We start from the raw sequence: 27,858 nt of genomic DNA on the forward strand, positions 1-27,858 counted from the left end.
TCTTCTGTGATATTTTTAAAATGTGCGATGGTATCAATAATGAATAATATATTTTTACTTAAAAGTCTTCTCTGATCGATATTAAAAATCAATCTAATTTTTTTTGCATTGCCAAATCTATTATTTTTATGTGCCTACTCAGTGTTGCACACACGCCCATTAATCTGTCTCTTCTGTTCCTGTTCCCGCATTACAGTAACGCGATTGTGTTGCCATTACACACGTAACACAGCTCATTCATAATACGACCAGTGAAAGTCGCCAGCACAACACAACAGCGACAGAAACATCCGCAATTTTACTAATTAAATTCTTAAATGTGCATAATTTTCGTGACAGCGACGCACCTCAGTTTTGGCACGCGCTCCAACGCGGACTACCGTCTACTGCGATCCACCTCCTAAATGTCCCTGTCGAGGAGATGCTGTGACACCCTCAAAATGTTCACAGCCAAAAGAAGGAACTCCGGCAGGCACTCCCCTTGCGACTGCTTTTCTGCCAGAGACTCCATCTCCTCCATAATCAAGCGGAAGTCCTCCGAGACCGAACTTGTCGACGAGCCTTGGATCCTGTACAGATACACCCCGGAAGGAGAGCAATCCGCCAAAGTGGACGAACAGTGGGTGGACGAGTTCCAGGCTGACGATTCCTCGTATGACGATACATCTCTGTACCAAGAGGAAGGTCTCGTGGAAGAATGCGACGCCTCTTCAGTCACTTGTAAGAGCTTCGTCATGGCACCGAAGGCAAAGTCAGGGGTCCATCCGGATAAGTCTCTCTACAGAAAAAAGATGAACAAACCTTTTCATAGCGATCTGATCGCTAGGTGGATCAATCAGCTGGAAACGGTGGAGGAAGTGGATACGGATTTTCACTCGCCGCCAACTTCGGTATGTTGCATTGCATGAAAGCAAAAGTGTTTTATAATTGATTGCATATTACCCTTCATCTTCACCAAAGTGTGAACGACTTCCTTAAAACAGTCACACAGTAAGTTTACTGCGTGTCAATTGTACCTCAAGTTTTCATTCAGTAAAATACCACATAATTTGTATCATTTTTTTTATTCATTAAAATAGCAGCATTTTTTTACGGAAATAGATTCTTAGATATAAGTATTTAATCGCCCACGGTTGGGTCTAAAAGATAGGTCACTCATTATCCCGATGATATTGGTTTCATGTCTATACTGAAATTTAAATAAAAATCCTTTTGGAATACACTTTTTATGATCAAAACAAAGTGAATGTGATTGCTTATATACATATTCTTAATTAATTCTGTGCATTTTTAATCTTTAAAAAAGCACTGATATCTATATATCCATATTTCTATACAAAAACTTATTACTGTCAAGCATAAATGGGCAATGTCTAGTAGGAATGTTTTATTTCATAAACATTTTTACAGAAACTCAGAGAATCGCATACATATGCATAATATAATATTCATTGAGATGCATATATTTTAGGATCCGTAACATCTGGCGTACGTAAAATGCATTATTGTTCACCGCCCGACGTCGTCTTTCGGACAATGCAAAATATTATTATAATTTTTTTTAATATAAAAATGGATATCTGACATATGTTTTTTTTTTAATTTTCTGCTTAAATTAGGTGGGTAAAAATACGTACAGTAGAGCGCAGTTACGAGCCAGTCTGCAATAATTAGAATGCTAGCGCGGTCGTTCGAAAGTGGCTCTTTTGCAATTTAAAGCAACGTTGTACAAACTAAACACCTATTTACGTTCTAATTTCGTTTATTTAACACACGAATCGGCGTCGTTACGTAAACTAATTAACTGACATACGTTCAAAAATTTTTTCAAAACTCCTACGCGCGGAACCGCCTGAACGTATTTGCATACTTATTAATTAAAAATATAAACACATAATTTATTCATAACAATAGTTGGGTAAAAGCCAAAAATAATAAAATAATACACAAAAATATAAACGATCAACTGGCGTAACATCCGCCACATTGAATTCACAATAACTTATAAATTAGATATCTAGACATTTCACAAAAATAATACCGTATAATCTAATTTTTAACTCTTTCAGTAGTGAGTTAATTTTACGTATTTTTTCAGAATTATATCTGTTATCTATTTATAATCATTTGAGCGGTATCGCCGTACATATACGGCGATACCGCTCAAATGGTTAAAGCCGTACTTTCTTAATGTTTTGTTATTTGCCTATGAAATAAAACTGTATATTTCACGTCTGGAACCTCTCCCACTGCCCATGCAGTGTGTCCTGAGTTGCTTTTAGTAGTGCACTTTTACTTAATGAGTTAAAAAACCACTAAATAATACACGTGAATATATGGAATAATAACTTTCTCTCACTTCCTACACTTGACCTACGTCTGGAACCTCTCCCACTGCACATGCAGTGTGTCCTGAGTTGCTTTTTGTAGTGCAATTTTACTTTATGAGTTATATACGTTAAATAAGAAACGTTAAATAATACACGTGAATATATGCCTCGACTTACGTGATCTTTCCTGGATTAGTGTATACATATACTTTCAAGTATGTCCTTGCATTTGCCAGAAATTGCGTTTTTACGCTAGTGGTTTTTAAACTATATGTTACCACACCCCAAATTTAAAATAAAATTATGTTACCCCCCCCCCTGATTTTATAAAATAATATATTTATATTAAAAAATATATTTTACTCAAATAATTTTTTAAAAAAATACGCAATAATAACATCAATGGTAACTCATATAATTTTTTATATTTTTATAATAAATCTTCCGTTGCAGCTTAACAGGCGTAAGCCCAATGCATTACAACGGGGTAAATCTGTACTAACTGGAGAAATAAGTGTTAAGTCTGGGAATCGGTGAAATCTGTATTATTATTTATAAATTATTATATACTCAAGGACGGAACGACTCAGACTAATAACTCTGAAGCCCCAGCAGCGACACTCGAATTTTTATTTTTAAAAGTGCGCTATTATTAAAAAAACAGACTTATTGATTATAAATTGTATATTACATAATAATACAGATGTCACCGATTTCCAGTCTTTCAGTCTGGTGGCTAATACTTACTTGTGGGTATTCATTATATCTGATTGACTTAATCAGTTGGTACAGATTTACCCATTTCTATCACATTGGGCTTACGTTTGTCAAGTTACAATGGAAGATTTAATAAAAATAAATATGTATTTTAATGTGTAACTAATGTATGTCACTGCAACTGGGGCCAGTTTTAAATAGTAGCGCATTTTTATAATTAAAAATTCGAGTGCCGCTGTAGGGGCTCGAACCCGCAACCTCAGAATTACTAGTCTGAGACGTTACAGACTGCGCTATTCCATCCTTTGTATTTGTATCAACTCATTGTTTATAAAAATAATACTAAGGATTAATTTTTCATTACAAAACGGGGTTGATATTTTGATTTTGAATGCAGAATATAATTTTTCGAATAAATAGGAGGTTAAAAATAACTCTTAAAAGTATCTCAAAAACTTTGATTAAAAATTTAATTAGAGTTTAAGCCACAATTTTTTTCAATGAAGTTCGCGTGGAAATTATATCTGTTACTCACTTTTTAAAGTTGTCTATCCAAAAATAGATTTAGTGCACAATGCGAAATCTTAATCATTGAAATAATGTTAAAAGGGCCTTGAAAATGTTCAAAAAAAGATTTTTGTTTCCTTCAATATAATTTGAAGTAAGATGTGGAAAAAATGTTTTCTAAAATAATTTACTTCTTCCTCGCGATTTTCACTAAAAAAAATCACAATTTTTCCCTTAATCACAATAGTAAAGATGTGAAATATAATCCGCCCTTATCTTCAAAAAATTTTCCAAACGACCTAACTTTTAAAGGTCTGTTTTTGATGTTGTTAAGTTCTTCGCTCAGATTTTTTTACATAAGAGCTGCTCTGTAAATCATCAGTGCGTTAGATAAGTTTGTGTACTTTATTTTGAGTAATAAATATGAATCGTATTTTCTTTCTGGTGTTTCTATTTTATTGTTATATTCCCACTATCTTTATCAGTTTCTTTATTATTAGTGGGTTTTTTCTTGTAACTAGTCAAAAAGTTATTCATTCCTTTTTAAATATTGGAAAAAAATTGTAATTAAAAACCGCTGTCTTACGTGTTATCAATATCCGGATTTGACTACAGCAAAGACTCGCTATTGAAACTGCAAAAGGGTGAACTAGTTATTATAACTTTCATATACGAATTACTTTTGACGGATACCAAAAATCTGTCTTAATTATACTAATTATATGACACGACCTCAAAACCGCAGATCGAAAGCGCTTTTCTTTGATAAGGAGCGAAAGTCTGAAAGTTTTATGTCGTGTATTGCTACAATATGTTTTTATTTTATTTATTTAAACTACCAAATTATTTTTATTATGCTGCAACTTTCTTATCACCGCAATTCGATCTCGTTATTCACGTCACTTCTAATACTTCTAAATCGTTCGATCTCGATTCACTGCGCAGTTTTGTAATTTTTCTCTTCACCATTACAATCGCTTATTGAATATCAATTAGTCGATCATGATCGCGTCCCACCAGTGGCAGGTAATCAGACGATGCCATTTTGAGATACTTCCGAAGGTCGCTCTTTGATCTTGCGGCCCCTGTCCGATCGAAATGCGGTCTGGAATCCGATCTATCGACGCCTTCGCCTATCGGATCTATCTATTTTAGACAATGTTGTTTACAAAGCTGGTGAAAAGAAATGATTTTCTTATTACGAAATTTATTGAGATGGTTTAAACCAGAACACAAAAATCATTTTTCTGGATAGCCAGCGCACTTCTGCGTGTAGAAGACGATCCATCCTCTCGCACAATGTAGCAAACATTACTGCGTTTAGTTCAGGAAAAAGCTTTTTGTAGCTAGGTGCTTTTTATGAATCATACAATGAGTAACGGCCTTTGTCTTTGCAATTACACCCGAGCGATATCTAGTCATACTTATAGTACCATCTGTAAACACTCCGACGTATTTTTCCCAGTCCAAGCCAAGGGCTTGTATGTACTCATCAAGATCGCTAAATATTTTTGTACTTGTAACTCAATCTCAATCTGCCCAGGTAACTCAAGTACCTCACGAATCTCAGTGGAATGGCGTGGCTTCTAACTAGGGTCCTCAATAAAATATTCGATTATTAGAAATATGCCCAATTTTCAACTATATGATTATTATAATAATTGATCAAATATTAGTAAAAGAAAATGGTTTATCTCGCATGAAATTTAATATAAAAAAAATTACAATTTGTATACTCGAGTGACTAGTGCCGCTCTGAAATCCACGGTCCTTTATGCGCTTTTTCTCAACAAAGAAATGCTTTTACGCCATCGAAAAATATTTTTAAATATAATGTATGTCGGCGGTGTGTACTATGGCTGAAATTCGCAGAATTCCTTCGTTAAACGCAACAAAATGTCGGAAAGGTTCATCCTTTATTATCTTGCAACGCTTAAAAAAGTGTTACGTTTTTGTATTTGTTGTTTCAAGACGCAAAGATATTCAAATAATTGATCGAATATTTGTTTATACTATCTCACACAAAAATTTAAAAATCTAAGAATGAAACAATTTACTTGAGCAACATGTGTAGTCGTTTTTTCTCTCAATATACCCGTGACTATTGCCGCTCTAAAATGTATGATCCTTCATGTGCCTTTATTTTGTTTCGAAATGTGAGACAAGAAACGCTCCTTCTCAACAAAAAAAAAATGCTCTCCAAAAACATTTGTGAATAGAATATTCGTGGCCGTGTTTACTATGACCGAAATCGCAGAATTCGTTCGTTGAACGAATCAAAGTGTTGGAAAGTTACACTCTTTATTATCGTTCAACGCGTATCTCAAAAACAGGTGTGCGCTGCAATTTTTTGTGAAGTTGTTAGTTATTTGTATTGTTGTTTTAAGACGCAAAGATTTTATTTCAATCAATTTAATAATTCGATGGCGGTTAATTTATTTCTATTTTTTAATTTATATGCGATCTTTGTGTATACCAAAGTCGTTCCAACCATTATTCGCTATTATATATACTATATATAAGAAATTCGATAAAATTATGTATTTAAAATGATCAAAAAATATGTATTAATAAATTCAGCATTTAATTTTAATTTTAATAAAAAAAAAAATTATTTTATTAAAATTAAAAAGTTTAACGATTATAAAAGTAATTAGTTATTAATTAAATAATATTTTGCATTAATTGGTTTAATAAATTTATATCGTTAAAAACCGAGGAAAAATAGCGACATTTGATAAATGTTTCGTAACATACCACACACAGAGCCCTTAGAGATAGTTTACTTTAGGGTCAAAACCAAACTTTTAATAAATTTTTTTGTAAGTCATTACGCATATTCTGAAATATTACCACATTTTTTTCCTTTGCTTCTTCTAAATTTAATGTACTCATTTTTGGATTATTTACGGTGTCTTTACTACTCTTCTCTTGACTATTATTATTGTTAAAGAATGTTAAAAGCTTTTGCTATTTTTTTCAACTTAATGCCATAAGAAATAGTTTTCTGAAATATAAAAAAAAAACAGTTTTAACACACGATGAGCTCAGCCACTTGCACAGGTGCACGGGTTGTGAAGATTTTTTAGGATTTTTTAGCATAACATTTTTAAATGGACGCCAAATATTTGCGGACCACCATAAATTGTATACTCACCACCAGTGATTTCATATACAACCGGTTGAGAGACACTGATTTAAACCATCCATCCATTTGCTTCAAATATCTTCATCGATATGAAAAGTCGTAGCATAAATTATTTTAATAATAATATCAAGAAAGCGAATAAACATCGTCATTAACAAAATAAATTTAATAAAAATCAAAAGATCAAATCACCGTTAAATTTAAGCTTCTGAACCCTCTGGAAGCTACGAATACATTGTTCTTTACTGTGTTTTTTATATTATACTAAGGTGGCCAGATTTTAAAAATATTAAAGGAGGAACATCTAGGGAATTTTTGTTCGATTGCTTTCGATTAAAAAATGTCACCTCGGACATTTTTGTTCAAGGAGGACAATTCTCATCAAAAAAGAACGTCTGTTATTTATACGTACTTTACTTCACGGTACTATATGATTGATTGGACTTTCTTAAAGTTATGAAAATATCATCCACTATTTTGGAGAGTACAGTTAGATTTTGTAAAAAGTGCTAAGAATCAGAATTGATAGTATTTGTATATATATATATAGAGGTGCTAGTGCTATGTTTTGCGTGAAGTTTGAGGTCCATTTTGACAGTGGGCGATGGGTTGAAATATTGTGTTTGACACGATGAACGATTTTTACTGCTTTAGACGTAAAAGTCGTTACGCGATACTTGTTTATCGCTTCTTCGCTTATATGGACCTTCGCGTGACCAAAAGCAAAATGTTACTTAAAACCGTACAATGTTATGCAAATTGAATAATTCAATGTTATACTGTATACTACAACTTAATTTTAATAATAAATAAAATTTAACGATTTTATTTTAATCGACAATAAGTTTTGAATTAAAGTTTATCAGATATCATATAAAAAAAAATCTGACTCCTTTATTTGTCGTCAAGTATTTAACTTATCCATATAGGATTGAGTCTTTTTATTATATTATTTACTGCCAAACAGTTTTATAGTTTATAGCACAACTGTTGGGGATAATGCTAATTTTAGTCATTTTGACAATTTCTTAAATTAAAAAATATATTTTATTCGAATATTACCAGAGCATTACATTTTTTTATATATAAAACGTTAATTTAAATAATATATTGATTATTAATTTAACAAACATCGTATTATAGTATATATAAAATGTATTACTAGTTTATAACCATGTTCATATTTAAAAAAAATGTTATTAGCTACAATATAATATATAGTAAAACGTTTTTATATTATTTTATTAACTTTGAACATTTTTTTCGTCATCCCAGCAAGTGCATAATAGCGAGCCTCTAACTCAACACGTGCGCGCGACCTTTTTTGGTTATATTCTGTTTGTATTTCAGCAGCAGTTTATATTTTTATGATATATTTTATTCTTCGGTCCACTCGAGCAGACATCGTACGTTTCCGACCTCCCCCTTGCACCACCTCTAAAATTCCTGTTTCGCGATATTTTTTAATAATTTTTTGAATAGCAGGACCATCTCTAGAATTGAAACATTTTCTTCGAGATATGCTATTATGTTAGATTTTACCGTGATCGATATATGTTCAAATCTCTCCATGATTTTAGGTTTGTCTTTACATAACCGAAGCTAACGTATAACTGAGGAGGCTTCACTAGTTAAAACATCATAAAAAATATTAGTTCAAAAGCTTTTTTTATAAAATTAATATAACATATTTTCCGCTATGTTCATTTACATACTCTTTAATTTATTTGTATTATTTTTTTATACAAATCATTTACATTTAATCAAATTTTAAAAAACATTGTATAAATATAATGTTTTTTATTTATTAATTATTTACCTCAAAACAGTGAAAGATCGACCGCCGTACATGTACGGCGATACCGCTCAAAGGGTTAAAGTGTATTTGGATATGTATGTATATGAGCGTATGTTTGAGTTTATGTATTGTATATGTAAATACATGAAAAAACATGAAAAAATTAAAAGAGGTCAGACACAAATCACCTCAACATGTGTGCATTGTCCCATACGACATTAACCAACTCATCGTATATGCACGAGAAAAGTGTTTTTAACACTTTTTTGAATAAGTATTTTTTGAGCAATGCTAATAAAAAATATCAATATTATTTATATGTTCATTTATTATGTTGATATCTGACGATTCGTTCAACTTTTCTGCATCTTTGATCAAACTTTCGTTCGTAACCATCGTTTTGATGATTGATTTTTTTCCATGTACAATATTCTAATTGGGTCACCTGGTATCGCGTGTTAGGGCGAGTGTTTTTATTTTTTTTCTTGTTTCTAATATTTTTTATATCCTTAATTATTTTCTAGCTCGAACATTATCATCGGTCGTTATTACTATTAGTGTATTACTCCACTTTTCCGTAAAACTAGAAAGTGCGCGCTTAATAAATGTTCTTAGCTATTATTGTTATTATGTTTGTTCTAGTGTGCGAGTGTGTTTTATTGGCAATTATGTTAAATGGGAAACGTGAAAGAATGAAATTTGCAGCTAAACGATGAAACGTGAATGGAAACGTTTATTAAATTTCAGTAGATTTCACTATAGTATATTTAAAATTTAAACCATGCGTAAATAAATATCAATACGCATATTATAGTTCGAAAGCTATATAATTGTGTTCTCAAGTCTACTTAAGGCGACTTAAAAATATATAAGGCAGTTTAGATACTGACTTATGATCAGGAAAATTTTAAACATATAATTTTGTCATGATAACATTTATGTATGTTTATTAATAAAAGATCTTTTAAGATAAAATAAGCCTAACTGTAAATAAATGTCTTGATTTATAACATATTATTAGTGATGGATATAATTATTATAAGAAATAGAAAAGCGATTCCTAATAATAGAAAAATAATTATATGTTTAATTCAGAATCTCTCACCTGCTTGAGTATTAAAATTGTGGTAATATATTATTATATAAATATCAGGTTGTTCCATAAGTCTTTAAAATGCATGTTAAATGAGTCATAAAAAAACATTCAATACTTTCAATTAATTATATATTCTCCATCTCTTGTGTTTATCATTTTTTTATACTCGATTTAATATCGTTTATAAAATACTTCTATCCACCTAAAAATTGTTTTGAGCAATGTCTTAAAAATACGGTGGATGAGGAAGAAGCTTCTAAGAAAATATATTATTTTTTTCTATCGTCTTCTTTGATACGTAAGAGCGAGGCGCTGTCTTTGTATAAAATTTCACTTTCTTGTCTGTTTTTAAACGATTAAACTCAGCACACTATTGTCTGTCTGTATTTCGTCCGTCGCAGTGGAACGCTCGTTACCGATCGTTCCCACTGCGACGGCGCAAAATGAGCCTCGAACACTCGGTTATCTAGACTTTTATAATAATGTTGCGACTTACAATAAGTGAGAATCGAATGAAGCATATTTAAACTAAATTTCGCCTAATAGGAGAGCGCAAAAAATTGTATTCCATCTCAGAAGTCAATAATTCACGTCAAAAGCAATAGAATCATGCCGTCGCCGTGGCAATGCAAACGCTCACTAATCTAGCGTTCATACTACGACTTTTAAAATAATATTACCAATTAAATGAGGAACATATAAACCGAATATTGCCCAATAGGAGAGCGCAAAAAACAATTATCACTTCTCAGAAGTCAAAAATTCACGTCAAAAGCAATAAAATCGTGTCGGCGCCGTCGCAGTGTGAACGCTCGTTACCGAGCGTTCGCACTGCGGCGGCGCCGGCACGATTTTATTGCTTTTGACGTGAATTTTTGACTTCTGAGAAGTGATAATTGTTTTTTTGCGCTCTCCTATTGGGCAAAATTCGGTTTGAATATACTTGAATCAGTCTTCTTATATCAAAAGTCCATAGTAATATCAGTAAGGATAGCTTACTTAGATAGTGTAATATCATGGCAGACAAACTATCGAGTAATATGCGAGATGTGACATTGTCGGTACTTATTCTTTGCTTATTTTTCCCTTAGAGTTGAGATGGCTTAATTTGTATTTTTGACTTGATCTAATGAAAGTTATTAAAATATAATTAGTTTTAAAATTTTCATTAGGTTAGGTTTGGGTTAGAACAGACATTTCATGGCAGCTTCAAATTTCAGCTAAATATATTTTCGCTAGTAGAAATATATATATTAACTGGTGAAAATGTATTTGCTTGTAAATAAATATTGATAAATATGTAACTGTATATATTATTACACAAGGAAAATAATTTTACTAGCACCTGCCAGATAAATTAATTTTCACTGGTAAAAATATATATCTACTTAAAATTGCATATGTTTTAAAATATTTTTGGGATTCGAAACTGATTTTTTTAATTGCCAGGATTTGTGCTAAGTTGTGAGTTTATACATCAATTTTCCTAGAACAATGCGCAAAAATAAATTGTAACACCTTCGTGCATTAAGAAATAAATTTTATGTTCTTATTAAATTTTCTAAATAATATATAACTTAAATAAATTAATGAAAACAATAATATTAATTTATTAAACGTTACACATTTTTGCTAATGTAAGTAAAAACGCAACAAAAAGCACTACCGAGGTAATTAATTTTTGCGTCAATGTAGTTGCAAAAGTTTCTCACTCTTGTCTTCCGGATTATGAAACTCTTTGGCTTTGATGAAGCAATCAATCAGTCGGTTCTAAAGCGCCACCACCAATATTAACTGTGTATCCAACCTCTCATGCATACGTATACACATATGCTAAACGGTATCACACACATACACACGCATCAATTCCGACTAAACAGCGGCAGAAGCGCCGATTACAGTTTCCCACAGAGGGTAACGATCCATTGTAACTGTAGTCTTCGGATTTGGCGCGATTCGACCCGGGGTTCGATTTTCGTCGCCTGAAAAAAGAGAAACTTGAGCGATGAGAACCAGCTTCGTCTCTCTCTCCTCTCTCGCCTTTCTCTCTCTCGTCTCTCCTCTCGGCGTTAACTAGGCCAGCAGCCGAGACGCTCGCCAGTCTCGTCTCAGCTTCCGTTACTTATGGGCGACCTCATGATGAAGCACAAGAGCACTAACGTAGCTAAGCATCCGGTGGAACCAGTCTTCAGGCCGTGGCCACCCCTGCACCGACAGTCGAGACCCAGTTTCAGCTTCAGACCTCCGGATCCCGCAGACTGGCGAGACTATGTGCCGCAAGGGAAGTTTTCTCCCAGAGGATACGTCGGAGCGTCTCCTCCGGGATTATGCGGCAGCAAAGGCAGAGACTATTACTTTCTGTCGCCTTACTACAGAAACGCAATGCCATTGCCGAATCCGAATCCAAACCACAGGCACCACAACACTAACATACCTAGGGAGAGAGCCAGGCAAGGTCCCAGAGTGTCCTGTCCTTGCAATAGATCCAGATCCATGGAGGATGTGAGGACCGACGTGGTGTCGGAGTGGGAGGACGAAGACGAGAACGGAAACAGACTGCCTCCTAATCCAAAGTACTCCAAAGCTCACGGAAGATACGCCGCTTCGGCCAAGGATAACTTCTACAACAGGAGATCGATGGAGAATCTGCTGTCGGAGCCCAACTATCACTACGGGCCTAACAAGAGAGTCAACGGATTCCAGGTAGTACAACAGAGCGCCCAGAGATTCTTCAGGCGCAGCGAGGTTCGTTTTTGAGTGTGTCTCGAGTGCAAAGAGTTAATCGGACTAGTGTGCACACCCGTGAATGACTTTTTTTATACATACATATATTTCGAGTAACAGTGATATAAGTTTGGCCATTCTCCGTGTTTTTAAAATGTGATTTGATTTACTTTAAAAATTAAATTATCTATGGATCCGTAATAAACTTCCAACAACAGTATTACTAGTGCGTCGTTGGGCATATTTCATTAATTTCAAACAATACTGATTTTTCAGTAATTAACATAATAAATCTTATGATAATTACATAAATTTATAAAAAGAAATGCTGATTCCTGGTTAATTATTGTCTGATTGCCCTGTTGTAACGCATTGGGCTTACGCATGTCATACAAATATATTAATGAATCGCAATTATTTATCACTTTTTATACTGAAAAATATTGCCATTCAATCAATGTAACTTTCATTAAATTTATATGTTTCTAAATCGCTAAAAAAATTTAAATGATATTCTTTACTGTTTTAAGACACTTTTGATTAGAAATTGTGTTTTCTGATTCCTTGCGCTTTTTGATATATATATATATATATATATATATATATATATATATATATATATATATATATATATATAACCTATTTGCGTTAACACAGTCAGTTCGAGAGCTATCCGTTTCATCATTATTCATATCCATAGAGTTATCTATAACTATTTTTATATTATAATCTAACATATTTTTATAATTTAGTTCAACCCTTTGATTAGTGGCTTAATTTGTTAGTATACATCTATACTATATTTGATTTAACGCAGTCAGTTCATGAGCTATCCATTTCATCATTATTCATAATTGAGAAAGAGATGGCAAGTTTGGATTTACGCCCCTACTATTAACTCTAAAGCTCACGATACGGATATACGTTCGATTTTATAGAAATTAAAATCATTACTATATTTTTTTATATCTATTAATCAATCGGTATAGATATAGTATTCACATCTCGTTTTTTTAAACATACGTACATAACATAGATAACTGAGTTAAAAACACTGCAAAACCAATTTTAAATATAAAAAAATTTATAAAATGATTTTTTGGATAAGAAAATCAATTACATATTTAAATGCAGTGTGTAATTATCTCATAAGTGTGACAAAAAGGTTCAAAATCTTCCCTATTAAAATATAAATTAGAGTTATCAAGATTTTAATATTAATTTATATGACAACTCTAACGCAATCAAACGGATTCCATAGCAAGAAAAAAATACAGTTAGTGATCGGTTACACAAACTACACACACGCGCGTACGCTTACACGCGTCGTATATCGTATATATATAGTTCTGATATAAAGATACTGTTCAAACATTTTTTTGGGATCCAAGTTGTATTTATTAAACTAATATTTAAATGTACAGTCACAAATTACCTTAAACTGCTAATGAAGGAAGACTCGTATATGGTTTTTTTTATTTAGCTCACTATTATATTTGCGAAATAGTGTATCGAAATAATGACTTAGGAGTACATTTTAATCTGTTTTTTACTGGCAGCTCTTATGTCTATGTCCATAACTTATGAACATTTTTTCAAAAGTTATTTAAAATTATATCCTAAAATCAATAATTTAGAAACAAAACGTATTTACAATATTTAATTTATTAAATACATATCTCTATATAATATAATAAAAGAAGAAAAAAACAATTATTAAAAATAATAAACTTTCATATTCGAATAATATTTGTATATTTCTTGAATCAATATCAATCAAAATCTATTAAATTATAAAACATATTTTTCAATAAAATTTTAGTAATAAAAATGATCATTAAAAAAATAATTTATATAAATATATTCACTCAAAATGGCTTTGACTTCGTGCAACATTTATTAAAAAAAAATTTAAGCTACAAAGGGTTAAAGTAATCTATGTCTAGACATCTATCATATATCGATGTTTATCTATGAAATGCAGATACTTGTTCTTGGTCTTCTGATTTTCGATTCCGGAACACCTTTCGATTTCTTCCAATGCTATTGGAGATGCTGGATTCTGTCGAATACGCCGCCATAAATTCTATCAATTTTATATTACCACCTCATTGAATGAGCTATAATCATAATGATAATGTTTAATGTTATATCTTTCTGACCCGGTAGCTACTCAAATAAATTGCGGTTTATGCGAGATTTGAACCCAATTAATTAGATCATGCTATAGTGAATAGATATTATATAGTATCCGGTTTCTTCAAAATCCCGGAAGTCCAGGGAATTCCTTGGTCTCAAGACTTAATATAAAATATATTTTTTTTGTGGAATAATTATTTAAAAAAAATTAAATTTATTATTTATTAAAAATATTTTACATAACGTAACGTCTCAGACTAGTAACTCTGAGGTTGCGGGTTCGAGCCCCGGCAGTGGCACTCGAATTTTTATTTATAAAATTGCGCTATTATTAAAAAAACGGACCCAGCCGCATTGACACCAATCAATTATAAATTGTATAGCATTTAATCATTTATAAATAATAATATAGGTATTTTAGAATTATCTCTTTTATAAGTCGAATCGTCTGTCTTGTGTTTGCACACGCTATTTTTTTTTCGATTGATATCAAACCGTAATTTTACTGACTTCTGCTATCTATTATATTTATGAGCATTTATAACTCCTCCCAAACATCGTATTATTATTAAGTGAGACGTTTATTTCTATCTCTTTGTTTGTATTCAGTAGTGTATCGTCAATAATCTTAAGGGAATAAAATACGTCCTTGTCTTACTTTTCACATATTAGAAATAGTTGGAGATCCTTATTGTCGTGTTTATTGTACAATTGTCATCATTCTCTAATGTTGAACTTTGATAAGCGCCTTCACTTATAATTAATAATAGTACATTTGTAAATCATGCCTATCATAATCCTTATTGTGTCATTATCTATCTCAAATCTTAGAATGAATATTTATAAATCGGCTTTATTTTAATATCAAATGCGAGACAGTGAGACGCTTCTTCTTAACAAAAAAAACTTTTACCTCTTCGATAAACATTTGTGAATAAAATATTTATTGGTCGTGTCTATTATGATCGAAATTCGCAGAATTCGTTCGTTTAACGAAACGAAATGTTAGAACGGCCCACCCTTTATTATCGTTTTACGCTTATCTCAAAAACAGGTGTGCGTCGCAAATTTTTGCGAAGTTCGTGATACGTTTTTGTATTTGTTGTTTCGATACAGTTCAATAATTCGTTCAGTTATTTAATTTTTATGCAAATCCGCACAAAATAAACGCTAATCTTCGTGTATATCTAATTCTTTTCAAATATTAGCTATTGTAGATATAATAAATTATATAAAATTATGTATTTTCACATGCAATTAATTGATATTTTGTTCTAATTGATTAAATAAATTAATATCATTAAAAACTGAGAGGGAAAATACGAATATTTTAATACACTAGACCCCCAATAACACGGTATATTGGGGACGTGCTTTATGTGTGAGCGAGCCAACGGGAAGATATCTCCTGATTCGTACGTACAGTCCGTCCAAGATATGAACGCTCATCGTCATAGTATTGGTGAGAGAATATAATAGGGTGACCATGTGAAATTACAAGTGCGATTAATTATTACTTTTTTAATTTAATTTTTTGAGAAAAGTGTAAAATATCACTTTCCTATTTTTTTTGCTTATTTATATACATATTTAACTCAAAAACATGAGAGTAGTTTTGGTATCACTCCAGGTTGAATATCTGTTCAATATGTTTTTTTTTAAATACCAATAGAATATTACAGGAATTGTTTTATTGCTTACAAAATACCATAATTTAACAATAATTTATAATAAAAATATAACACATTATAATTTTTAATTCAATTTCCAACGTATGGTCACACTACCCTTAAAACAGCCCTGATTTACTATTTGTAACGTTCTCCTATCGGTGTAAACAAATTCGCGGAAAACTATGTATGTATGCGTGCATGCGTACACGCACCCTTATTTCCAACACAACGATGATGAGCGCTAACATCTTACACGCACCCAATTAACAGTGTTATTGGGGAGTCTACTGTATTTCCTCTGTGTTAATTCTTTTGGTGTACGAAATCTTTTTTTCCTTCAATTTTTACCATAATTAAGGTCTGAAAAAGCTCATATTTCTGACCTCTGATCATGTCTCCTAGATCTTTCTCCATTTGATGGTTAAAATACATTCTCGAATCCATCATGAAGAGAATTCAGTCATTTTAAGTCTACTAGATCTTTGCTTTATTTACACTATCAACGTTATTTGTCTCCTTGCCGACTTCGGTTTCTCAGTATATATTGAAAAGAGTAGGAGATATAGCACTCAGTATTGTAATATTTTCGATTTGCTCTTCCTCAATGCTTGACATTGAACATTTACGATTTTAATTTACTACTTCTCGTAACTTCTTAAAGAGTCGTTCATGCATTCCCTGCGTCATTTGATCCGAGATGATATCATGACAAGACACGCTCGCTTTCAGCCGCTGGTTGACTCTTGGTTTCGTGACGGGCGACGCGCGCCACTCGGGCTCGTCTCCCGTGAAATAGTTTCCAAGTGGCGTAGCGATCGACCAGAAACTGTCGACGCCGTCGCGAAAGTCGTTTCAATTTCTAAACTCTTGTCGCACGCGGTAGAAAGTGTTCGAGTTAATCCGCTTAATTGATTCGATGAAAATCGTCCGGTGTCTCAGCTCTGGCCGTGTCATCGACGACCTACTTTGCGACCCACAAGATGCCACAATTTCACTCTTGAGCAGTTTCGATATTGGTCAATTATTGAGATTGATTCGACAGGTGCGTCGGAATCTTGAATGGAAAGCGAAAAGCTGGCTCAAGATCAAGATCATGATTATTTGAATAATAATAATAACAACCTATGGTTCCATCGAAATACGTTTATTGAAAACATTTATTGTATGTAAATACATGTGCAGGACAAAACCTTGCACTAATAAAAAATAGTTATCATATAATAATGGCTAGACAAATCAATGCTATCCGACAGATGCTTAAAAAATAGATAGCTATACTTATTGGGGAGTTGTCCAATATGCGATACTTGGAACGCTGGTTGCCAAATTAGTTGTCACACAAAAACGAAGTTCTTCCAGAATCTCCGGTTTGTTAATATTCCCTACCGGCAACTTGAACAAGTGCTTTCCCAAGTACACTTGTCAATGTGATTAATTGTAATTTATTTAAAATTATGACCATTGTGAACTGACAGGTTAACCTAATGCGTCACGATTGCCAAAGCTATAAAATATACTACAGTTTTAAAATACATACATATAAGTAAAAACACGAAAACAAGATAAAAGAACAGACACAAATCACCTGAACAGGTGTGCATTGTCTCACATGAACTGAACCAAAACCCCATATGTTCACGAGAAAATGTCAATATCTCTATGCACGGTATTGAGCAAACGAACCTTTGCTAGAGAAGAGTTGGCAAGTGCTCCAGTTCTGGACTTTACAGTGAGAACAGTGGACGCGACCGAGAACTATAACCACATTTGGAGCTGCTCGAGCATGTCTACGATGTCTTTAAGCAATTTCCAGAAGTGTTTAAGTATATAAACACTTCTTCGAGTTGACAAAGAAACGTATCCCAGCGCTCCCAAAATAAAAGCACTTGTAAACAAGAACGGATAATACCCGTATTCATTCAAGTATAAATATCGAAGGAATTTACACTGTACTTTTTCAATCTTCAATTCATTACATTGCCTCATTACGCCTGGAATCCAAATAATAGAGCTAGTTTCTAGTACGCTGCAGACTAGAGCATCATAAAGAGTGCATTTCTTAAGATAAAATTATGAAAAATAATATCAATTAAATGACGGTATCTCACCTAAAACTTGGCGGATGTTGGTTTTTATGTGCTACAATGTTTCGGGTTTATCGGCGTAGACACGATTTTTTTTTTTTAATGTGTAATATATCTTGAACATACAACTAATAAATCTAATTTTATTTAAAACTACTCTCATTGCCATTTTTATTTATGAGAGTCACTTTCGATATTTTCCATACATCTTGGAAAGTATTTGTTTTCAACGATGGGTCGGAGCCTGCCGATATTTTTATACTGAAGATCAGAAATTGTGAAACTATCGATCGATATATAATATATTTCAAATTATTTGCTTCAATATATAATACCTAAATGGTTCGCTTAAAAACGATACATAAAAAAATATATGAAAACAATTATCTTATCGTATTTCACCGTGTACATATATTATATTACTAATTGTTTTGCAAGAGAAAGGTTGATTGTTTCTAGACACTTATTTCACGTTTAATAAGATTCTAATGACACGATTAAATGTAATAAATTTTAGAGGCGATCTCATCGGATATAATCAGACTCGAGTCTGATTTCTACCTCGAACTGTCTAAATACGGTCAGTGGAGCTTAGCGCGTAACACTAACCGCTGTCGCCAATTACTACCTGTCCCATTATTGTCGTTAATCGAAACGTTTTGGTCTTATTGGCTAGTTTCTCCGTCTCTCGCTGCATATAATCCATTGTTCTCTATAATCGATCCAGATCTCTCTGAGCCTCTCGAAAATGACGATTTCTAACCGACCGACAGTTACGGCGCTGTAACAATTTGCCGGCTCATTTGGATATTTATTTTTAAATCGATTCATATTTTTGAGTGAACGTATGTTTTGTTTCTCTGTGCGTGCACGTATGTGTAATCTGGTGCAAAATTGTTAGATTTGCGGTAAAAGTGCAAAACTAGTAATACTGGTTGTAACTCATCTCGATTCGACCCACATTCTGTTTTATCGCTGCGTTGGATTGTCATTAGAAATTGTCGTGTGTGTATTAGTTGCATCTTCAGTTTTGATTTACTATTTGTACTATCTGTATAATCTAAATACCAGTAAAATATTTTTCTGTGGCCAATTGAAAGTTGACATGGCGGTTCTTATACGTATTTTGATTATTTTTACCCATTTTTGAAATTATAACTGTTGACTTTCTTTTTCCATTAGTACTCTTAAAAAAATACGGGTATTGTAAAATTAGGAATGTATAATTGCGTCAATTCTGGGAAAGGTACATTTTTTTTGTCGTCCCAGCAAGCGCATGTTGGCGAGCCTCCAACTCAACACGTGCGCGCGACCCTTTTTTGGTTTTATTTATAGCACATTTAAAAATTAGTAGCTTGTAAATTAAACACTTTTATAACATTTTAACAAAATTATTTTTACGTAATTTCACCTTTATTTTTAATAAATTCTTATATTCTGCCTGGCATCGATAAATACAGATTTTAAGATCGATCTTCTTTTTATACACTTCCATGATATGTTTTTTCAGCTCAGCTAAATTTTTGGATCGTTTTTTTCTTAATTGTTGTTTTATGATTGTTTCAGGCCATGTTAATTCTGTGATTCCCATTAACTATTTGAATTGCGTAATATATAGATAGAGGATTAATTTAGTGAAAGTTTGAATGTAAAAACTATAATTGGACTCATAGCGCAGAATCGTCTTGCAAAATGCAGTATGTTAGGAAAGCTCTTCAAGGGTTCGAATAAAGTCGTTTTATATTTTTGCATTCATGGTTCCCTTGACGAAATTTACAGAGCCCAATCCATAAGCTATCATGCACCCCAGATCATCACATAGAGTGAGTGTTTGATGAATATATGCTCCAAACAGATTAAATTTGGACTCGTTGGAGAAAGCCACTCTTCTCCAATCTTCAACGGTCCAATGGCGATGAGCTTTTGCCCATTCAAGACGTTTTTTTTTTTGTTTTTTTTCATTAAATAGTAGTTTTTTGCTGAGTTTCGCGATTTAAATCCAGCTTCAACCAAACGTTTGAAGTAGTAGTTTTGAATCGATATTTTGTACCCCATTGCACCCCCTCTAGAATTCCTGTTTCGCGATATTTTTTAATAAATTTTCGAATAGCAGAACCACTAAACCCCACTCTTCGCGCTATCTCTAGAATTGAAACATTTTCTTCGAGCTATGCTATTATTTTAGATTTTATTGTGTTCGACATTTGTTTAGATCTCTCCATGATTTTAGGTTTGTCTTTAAATAACCGAGATTAACGTGCAATTGAGGAGGCTTTACAAGATAAAATATCTTGTAAATTATTACCACAGATGCACTTGATCATAAAAAAATACAATAGAACAAGTTTTAAGGGAAGAATACATTTTAATAATAGAATTCGTGAAATATTGCCTATGAAACTTTCAATTAGCCACAGCTGTATTTATTAAAAATAATAAAAAAACAAACGTATTTTTAATTTATTTACTTTAAAAAAAATAGTATGACGTAAGTTTATTTATATGTGCAGTTCATAATACTGAAAGAAATTTCAGGTTGCTTTTGTATCAATCGATTTTAAGAAACACTGCTTTAGCGATGTGCTAATTTATAATTATTTATATGCATACTAAAATACACACATAATAAATTGATACATTCGTAAAAATTGCACGCGTTATTTTAAAACATATTGCGTCAAAACCAGCGCGTTTGCCTGTTTTCAAATTATTCTATTATTCAGCTATATATTTTAAATCGGTTCGATTTTTTTTGTCAAGCAGTTATTCTTATTTATTATATTATATTTATGATTAATGTGGAATGTTCTACTATTTTTTAATAACTAATTTATATTCATTGATTTTAAATAGAAACACTAGTGTCTTATTTGAAAATTGTATTACCAATGCTATAATATAGAGTAAGTCTAAAAAATATATAAAGTGCTAAGGAAAGTTGCCCTGGGAAAAGTTTGCATTAATTGAGAAAACTATAGAAAGTGACGCATAAATACTCTCATGTGCTGAGCAGTGCGCACATGCTTAATGAGCATTATTATTATTGTGTATTGATCGTGATTTTTTTTTGCAGCCTGTTGGAAAACAGAACGATATCGACTCTGCGGCGAGACCGCGGTTTGTTGCTGTGACTGCCCTGGAAGATGTGCAAGCAGTCAGATGTGCTGAATTCCATCCGGCTGGAAATGTGTACGCAGTGGGATCAAACTCGAGGACACTACGCATATGCACATATCCAGATACTTCCCACCTCAGGTAACCTAATTAAATTATTTCTAATCATTGCTTTACAATCAGTAAAAGAACGACTCCTTCAACTCTCCTATAAAATGCAATTCAACAGATATGTTCTGTGTTATCAAATTTTACTTTTGTGTCACAAAAAGTGCAAGCTGTACAAATTACAATTTTTAGAGAAATCAATTTTAATCACAAATCATCTAGTGAAACGTCTGATGAAAAGGTAGACGATTTAAATGTTTTTTTTAAGAAGTAAAGAATCGACAATAGAGACACATAAATTCCCTATTTCTACAAATTATTAAATTCATATACGAGTGCGAGGAAAATAAAAATACATATCTTAATTTATACAAAATTGCAATGGTGGTTTTAGGAGCTCCAGTAACACAAGAAAGTGCTTGACAAACATTACACTACTTTCCCTGCTCATCTTTTTTATGACTCAAATGCATGTCGGTTCTTTTTAGAAAAGGGTTATATTTTATAATTTCTTTGTATTTTTGTTTTGCTCATTTTCGCATCAACCCAAATGCATGTTAGACTTAACTGTGAACACTCTTAATTGTATATTGAAAACAGTTCCCACAGTCAAAAACAACGGTTCGGTTAAGCCAAAATGCTCCCATGGTCTTTGGTACAATTAATTAAATGACCCTTGTTAAGTATCCATTATGCTTTCATAACAGTTCTTTCTCCAATGTTCTTACAGAGAAGATCACAAGACTTATCAACCGACTGTAGTGTTCAAAAGAACAAAACATCACAAAGGATCACTATATTGCATAGCTTGGAGTCCGGCTGGAGATCTATTGGCCACTGGTTCTAATGATAAGACGGTTAAACTGATGAGATTCAATGCGGACACTACAAATTTAGAAGGACAAGAGGTAAAAATCATATCATTCATATCACTAATTATGGAAATAATTCTTATCGAAAATTGTTACAGGTTGAATTGACAATGCACGATGGAACAGTCAGAGACTTATGCTTCATAGAAGATACGACCAATCAGTCGAGTCTTTTGATCAGCGCCGGAGCCGGTGATTGCAAAATTTACGTCACAGACTGTGCAACAGGAAGTCCGTTCCAGGTATGTATTTATATTTATCGAAGCACCTCTGTAACTCCCCAAAAATTATATTATTTTTCGCTTAGGCTCTGAGCGGTCACTCAGGAAACGTGCTCTCTCTATACAATTGGGGCGGAGCCTTATTCGTCAGCGGCTCGCAAGACAAATCGGTCAGATTTTGGGATCTAAGGACCGGCGGTTGCATAAATGTGGTCACTCCGACGTCCGGACCGGGAACAAGGGTATGTGTCATATTAAGATTATATATAAATAACGGCAGCTTAATTTATTATACGGTTTGTTTTTAGGGTTCTCCCGTTAGCAGCTTGAGCGTAGAACCTTCAGGTAGATTGTTGGTGTCCGGACACGAAGACGCCACGTGTTGTCTGTATGACATCAGAGGCGGAAGAACGATTAAGAGCTTTCAGCCTCACACGCAAGACGTACGATCTGTGAGATTCTCCCCCGCGGCTTATTATCTACTGACAGCTGGATACGATAGTAAACTCGTACTTACTGATCTTCAAGGTATTTATGATCTGTATTATCTACATTGTAATGATGCATCTCTCCTTAATTCCATTTTTCTAGCCAAATTTAAGGAGGTCGATTTAAAATCCATGTCAAAATGCTCGGTTATCTAGCGTTTTCATATAAAGCATTCCCACTGTGACGGCGACGGCACGATTTTATTACTTTTGCCGTTGATTTTTTACTTCTGAGAAGGGATACTTTGCGCTATCCTATTGGTCAAAATTTGGTATCATGTAAAATTAAATGATTAGAAAATTATTAGCACCATGATTAGAATAGATATTAAATGGTCAGAAAAAAAATTCAAAACGGTCAGAATAAAAATAATAAATGATCAGAATAAAAATTAAAAACGGTAAGAATAAAAATAATAATGGTCAGAATAAAAATTATTGCTGGTCAGAAATAAAAATAACACATGGTCATAATAAAGTAATCTGCTGCCACAATCACATATTTTATGCAGAAAAGTTAATCTATTTTTTTTAAATTTAAACGGGGTCGTACGAGCATTTTTGATAATGAGCGTCCAGATCGTCCTAATGAAGTCACCACACCAGAAATGTTCGATAAAATCCATGAAATTATAATCGACGATCAACAAGTGACTAAGGGCGAGATACCTGAGACTGTAGGCATTTCAACCTAACGAGTACTCAATATTTTACGTATAGTCCGTCCAAGATATGAACGCTCATCGTCACAGTATTGGTGAGAAAATATAATAGGGTGACCATGTGAAATTACAAGTGCAATTAATTTTTACTTTTTTAATTTAATTTGTCGAGGAAAGTGTAAAATATCACTTTCTTACTTATTTTGTTTATGTATATACATATTTAACTCAAAAGCATGATAGCGGATATGGAATCACTCTCCAGCTTGAATATCTGTTTAATATAATATTTTTAAAAATACCAATAGAATATTACAGGAATTGTTTTATTGCTTATAAAATTACACAACATGACAATAATTTATAATATAAATATAACACATTATAATTTTTAATTCAATTTCCAACATATGGTTACTCTACCCTTAAAACAGCCCTGATTTAGTATTAGTAATGTTCTCCTATCGATATAAAGAAATGTATGCATGCATGCGTACACACACCCTTATTTCCAACACAACAATGATGAGCGCTAACATCTTATGCGTATGCGGAGGTTCTCTGCCAGATGGGTGCCGCATCTTCGTCGATGACAAACACGATCATCTAGCTATTTCGAAGGAGTGCTAAACCGAAGGTTCAATAAGAAGGAGTTTTTACGCTGTTTCGTAACCATGGACAAAACAGATATACATATCACAACACACCAGAGACAAAGAAACAGACGAAACAGTGGACAACTCTTAACAAATCGAAGCCGAAGAAATCAAAGTGTGTTTGTCGACCAACAAGATCATGGCCACAGCTTTTTGGGAGGCGAACGGTATAATTCACATTGATTACTTTGAAAAGCGAAAAGCGATCACGGGAGTATATTATGCAGAGCCGATTTGCAAAGCAATTTGTAAAATAAAAAAAGTCATTTTGAGGGCTTCCAGAACTTGTATTATTTGGAGGGTATCGACAAATTATAGAATGTTGAAAGAAATGTATAGAGCTAAAAGGAGAGTATGCTGAGAAATAAAACTAGTTTTGCCAACTAATATTATCAAGCGCCCCTCGTATCAATGATATGATTAACTAAAAAATAGAGGAATTGTTATTTAAGTACAATATATTAAAAGAATACGTTAATTTTCTATTTCAGGCGATCTTACAGCTCTGTTGCCGAGCGTCGTGGTGGCGACCCACACCGACAAAGTGATATCGGGCCGCTGGCACCCGAAAGACTTCACCTTCCTGTCAACATCGGCCGACAAGACGGCAGTCCTGTGGGCACTGCCGCCCGCCTAAACGTCGACGACGGCACCGACAGAGCTTCACCAATGAACCTAATTTTAACCGCTATCCATTCATAGCACTAAAACCATTATCACTTAGTTATAAAAAGAGAGAAACATAACATTTGTAAATTTTAAACATGATCGATGGATACACATATATTTATATTGTATACATACATATGTGTATATAATAAAAAAAAATATATTTGCGGTAAGAAACGATTATTTTCAACACGTTTTTTGAAAACGCGTAGGTTTTTAAATTTCAGGCAAGTTTTGTTAGATTTTTGAGAAGTTGTTCTCTATAAATAGTACATCTTACATATCGTGTGCTTGTCGGAACATTCAATTATAACTCGGTGTTCAAAGTTTACATATTTTGATTTATAAGTCTACGCTTTAGTGTTTTATACAAATGAAAAATTTAATATGTGTTAAATCATCTAAATTTTTAAATATCATTGAAAATATTTTTAAGCAATATATTCATGTCTAACATGAGTGCTCTTTAATGTAATTGTTTTTTATCTGTAACATTTTAACAATTCGCTACATTCGATTGGTGCGTATGGAATGTCATATTTTTATTCTATATCAAACACTAATTTAAATTTTTCGCAATCTTTACTAGCTACAGAGATTTGGATTTATGATATGTTATATGACGTAATATTTTCCATAAAACACAGAAATTATCTGTTTATTAATACTAAAGTATGTTGCCTTTTGAAGACTCCAATTTATAATTACATAATTACAATTTAATGATAGACATTTGAACAATTTCATTAATTAAAAAGACCCTAATGGAATATTATTACTTATCTTTTTATAAAGGACATGTGTAACCTCAAATATTCTCATCATATTTTTTTCAGTAAAATACGAAATAATGTAAATAAATTCATGTCTAACTTAATTTTTCCACAGATTCTGAAACAACATTTAAATGTAAATGGCAAGAATGTGTTTTCTATATATAGCTTAACACATTCTTACCGTAAATTATATATTTGACTCTAAGATAAATACAGATATTATTTTATTCATGTACTTGCTGACTACATCTAGCGGTTTCCGATCAATATTGATTTAAAAAAGCATACAAAACTTATAATGAATAATATAACATTTGCCTTAGTTGGGGTCTTAATTATTCTCACGTTTCGCATTTCTTGGTGATATCGGCAAATGTTGATATCCTAGTGTTACAAAACAATTTTTTGAGCTGATGAACATGTGACAGAAAAACACTGTAGCAACCAAGGTTTAAGCAGATGTACGTCTGTGTTTTATAAAATACAACAATATTATCGAGCAGTTTTTAAGATTAAATAAATAACTTGTATTTCCCATGGGTAATAAATAAAAATAATTTTACTTTAATTTGTACTACTTTTTAGTATTCTATTGACTTTTCTAGTCTATAAATATATTAATTTTATACGAAATTTTACAGTAATTAATAAATTGATAGCTTAAAATAGAACAATGGTTATTGAAAATGATAGGGTTATAGAACATCATACTAAAAAAATATTAGCAAATAAATTATATAAATAATAATATATTTATATATTTTAAACAAATATACATAAATAGAGAATCAATATTTAATATGTTAAATGTTACCTATGGCTAATATAAAGTAATTTTTTGTATTTTTGATATTATTGCTTCATAATATACCCAAAAAAAAATTATTCTCTAAGTGTTTTCTTTATTCTTAAATTCGCTGCCTTCACTTTTATTAGAACTATATACTTGTCATTCATATTTTTTATATACTTCACTATGTACATTAATACTCATAGTTATAATTATTTGAAATAAATTTATGATTATTTAAAATATAACATTTCATATGCCCATCTCTAATTAATCTACACAGCTTCGGATTATTTATTATCGTTGAGTGCCAAAAACGAAGCCCAGGGGTGTGTAAATATAATTTTTATTATGAAGAATTACGTTACTATTTTTTATAGCTATTCAAAACGAAAAACTAACGCTTTAGAGGTTACGATAAGATTATTATTTTTTAATTAACGGTATTTTTGGTCCTCCTTTTCGTACGGAACATAACCTCACTTTTTATTAACGATTCGCATTTATTAATTGATTGTACTTGAAAAGGGGGCCGTCATTATTTTATAGAAATAATTATTGTAATATTGTAATCGCAACACGAACAAATTGCGAGTTACATTCCAAAGGGTGTTTAACCATTCTTTTGATTTTATACGTTGGAAATGTTAAAAAAATTAATGTTCGTACATCGACTAATTTTTACTCTTGTTTGATGGTGCTATATATATATACATATAATATATATATATATATAATAAATGATAGTCTTGTCACAAATTTTACTTGTGGTAATTTTTTTTGTCTTTTTTACGTACTTATGTGTAACGCACAGTAAGATCGTTTTTGATCAAACGTATTTTTTTTGTATCTGAAGTTTAACTGTTATATTATTATTACTATTTATGTTAATAATTTATTATTTTTACAAATTTATCAAATATATACAAATATATATTTTTTGTAATATCCTAATGTATGTTGTTTAAATTTAACTAAATTATAATCAAAATATTTATAATCACTTTGTTTTATTGTTAGCCTAATGTTCGATAGTTAATTAATCAAAATTATTATAATTTTAATTAACATAATGTTTGGATCAGATTTGTTCCGAACGCATTGATGTTTTTGCTATAGCGATGTAATTGTTTTTTTTATTTTTCAGCATTATAATTTTTATATGTATACTCTAATAATGTTTGTGTTTATTTTTAATTATGTTTTTTGCATTAGCAATGCTCGACATAGTAGTATTTTATATTGTATGTTTAATTTTGCAATGCGAAAATTTTCATTAACATGTT

The 27,858-nt window shown here is 32.1% G+C and overlaps 1 protein-coding gene across 8 annotated transcripts in view; it reads left to right on the plus strand.

Moving 5' to 3' along the window:
* Positions 1 to 25,070, plus strand: part of LOC148234493 (WD repeat-containing protein 47) — a 58,484-nt gene extending 33,414 nt beyond the window's left edge. For all 8 annotated transcript variants that reach the window (XM_088187957.1, XM_088187965.1, XM_088187961.1 and 5 more), the window contains 6 exons: positions 21,290 to 21,471; positions 22,169 to 22,346; positions 22,409 to 22,552; positions 22,618 to 22,773; positions 22,840 to 23,059; positions 24,829 to 25,070. In XM_088187957.1, coding sequence (XP_088044083.1) covers positions 21,290 to 21,471; positions 22,169 to 22,346; positions 22,409 to 22,552; positions 22,618 to 22,773; positions 22,840 to 23,059; positions 24,829 to 24,974 — 1,026 coding nt within the window. In that variant the 3' untranslated portion in view covers positions 24,975 to 25,070. The remainder of the gene's footprint in view (positions 1 to 21,289; positions 21,472 to 22,168; positions 22,347 to 22,408; positions 22,553 to 22,617; positions 22,774 to 22,839; positions 23,060 to 24,828) is intronic.
* The last annotated feature ends 2,788 nt before the right edge of the window (positions 25,071 to 27,858 follow it).

The sequence above is a fragment of the Plectrocnemia conspersa genome, unplaced genomic scaffold (genome assembly GCF_051122295.1).
Source record: "Plectrocnemia conspersa isolate PC_06_02 unplaced genomic scaffold, ASM5112229v1 ptg000006l, whole genome shotgun sequence".
NCBI classification, from domain to species: domain Eukaryota; kingdom Metazoa; phylum Arthropoda; class Insecta; order Trichoptera; family Polycentropodidae; genus Plectrocnemia; species Plectrocnemia conspersa.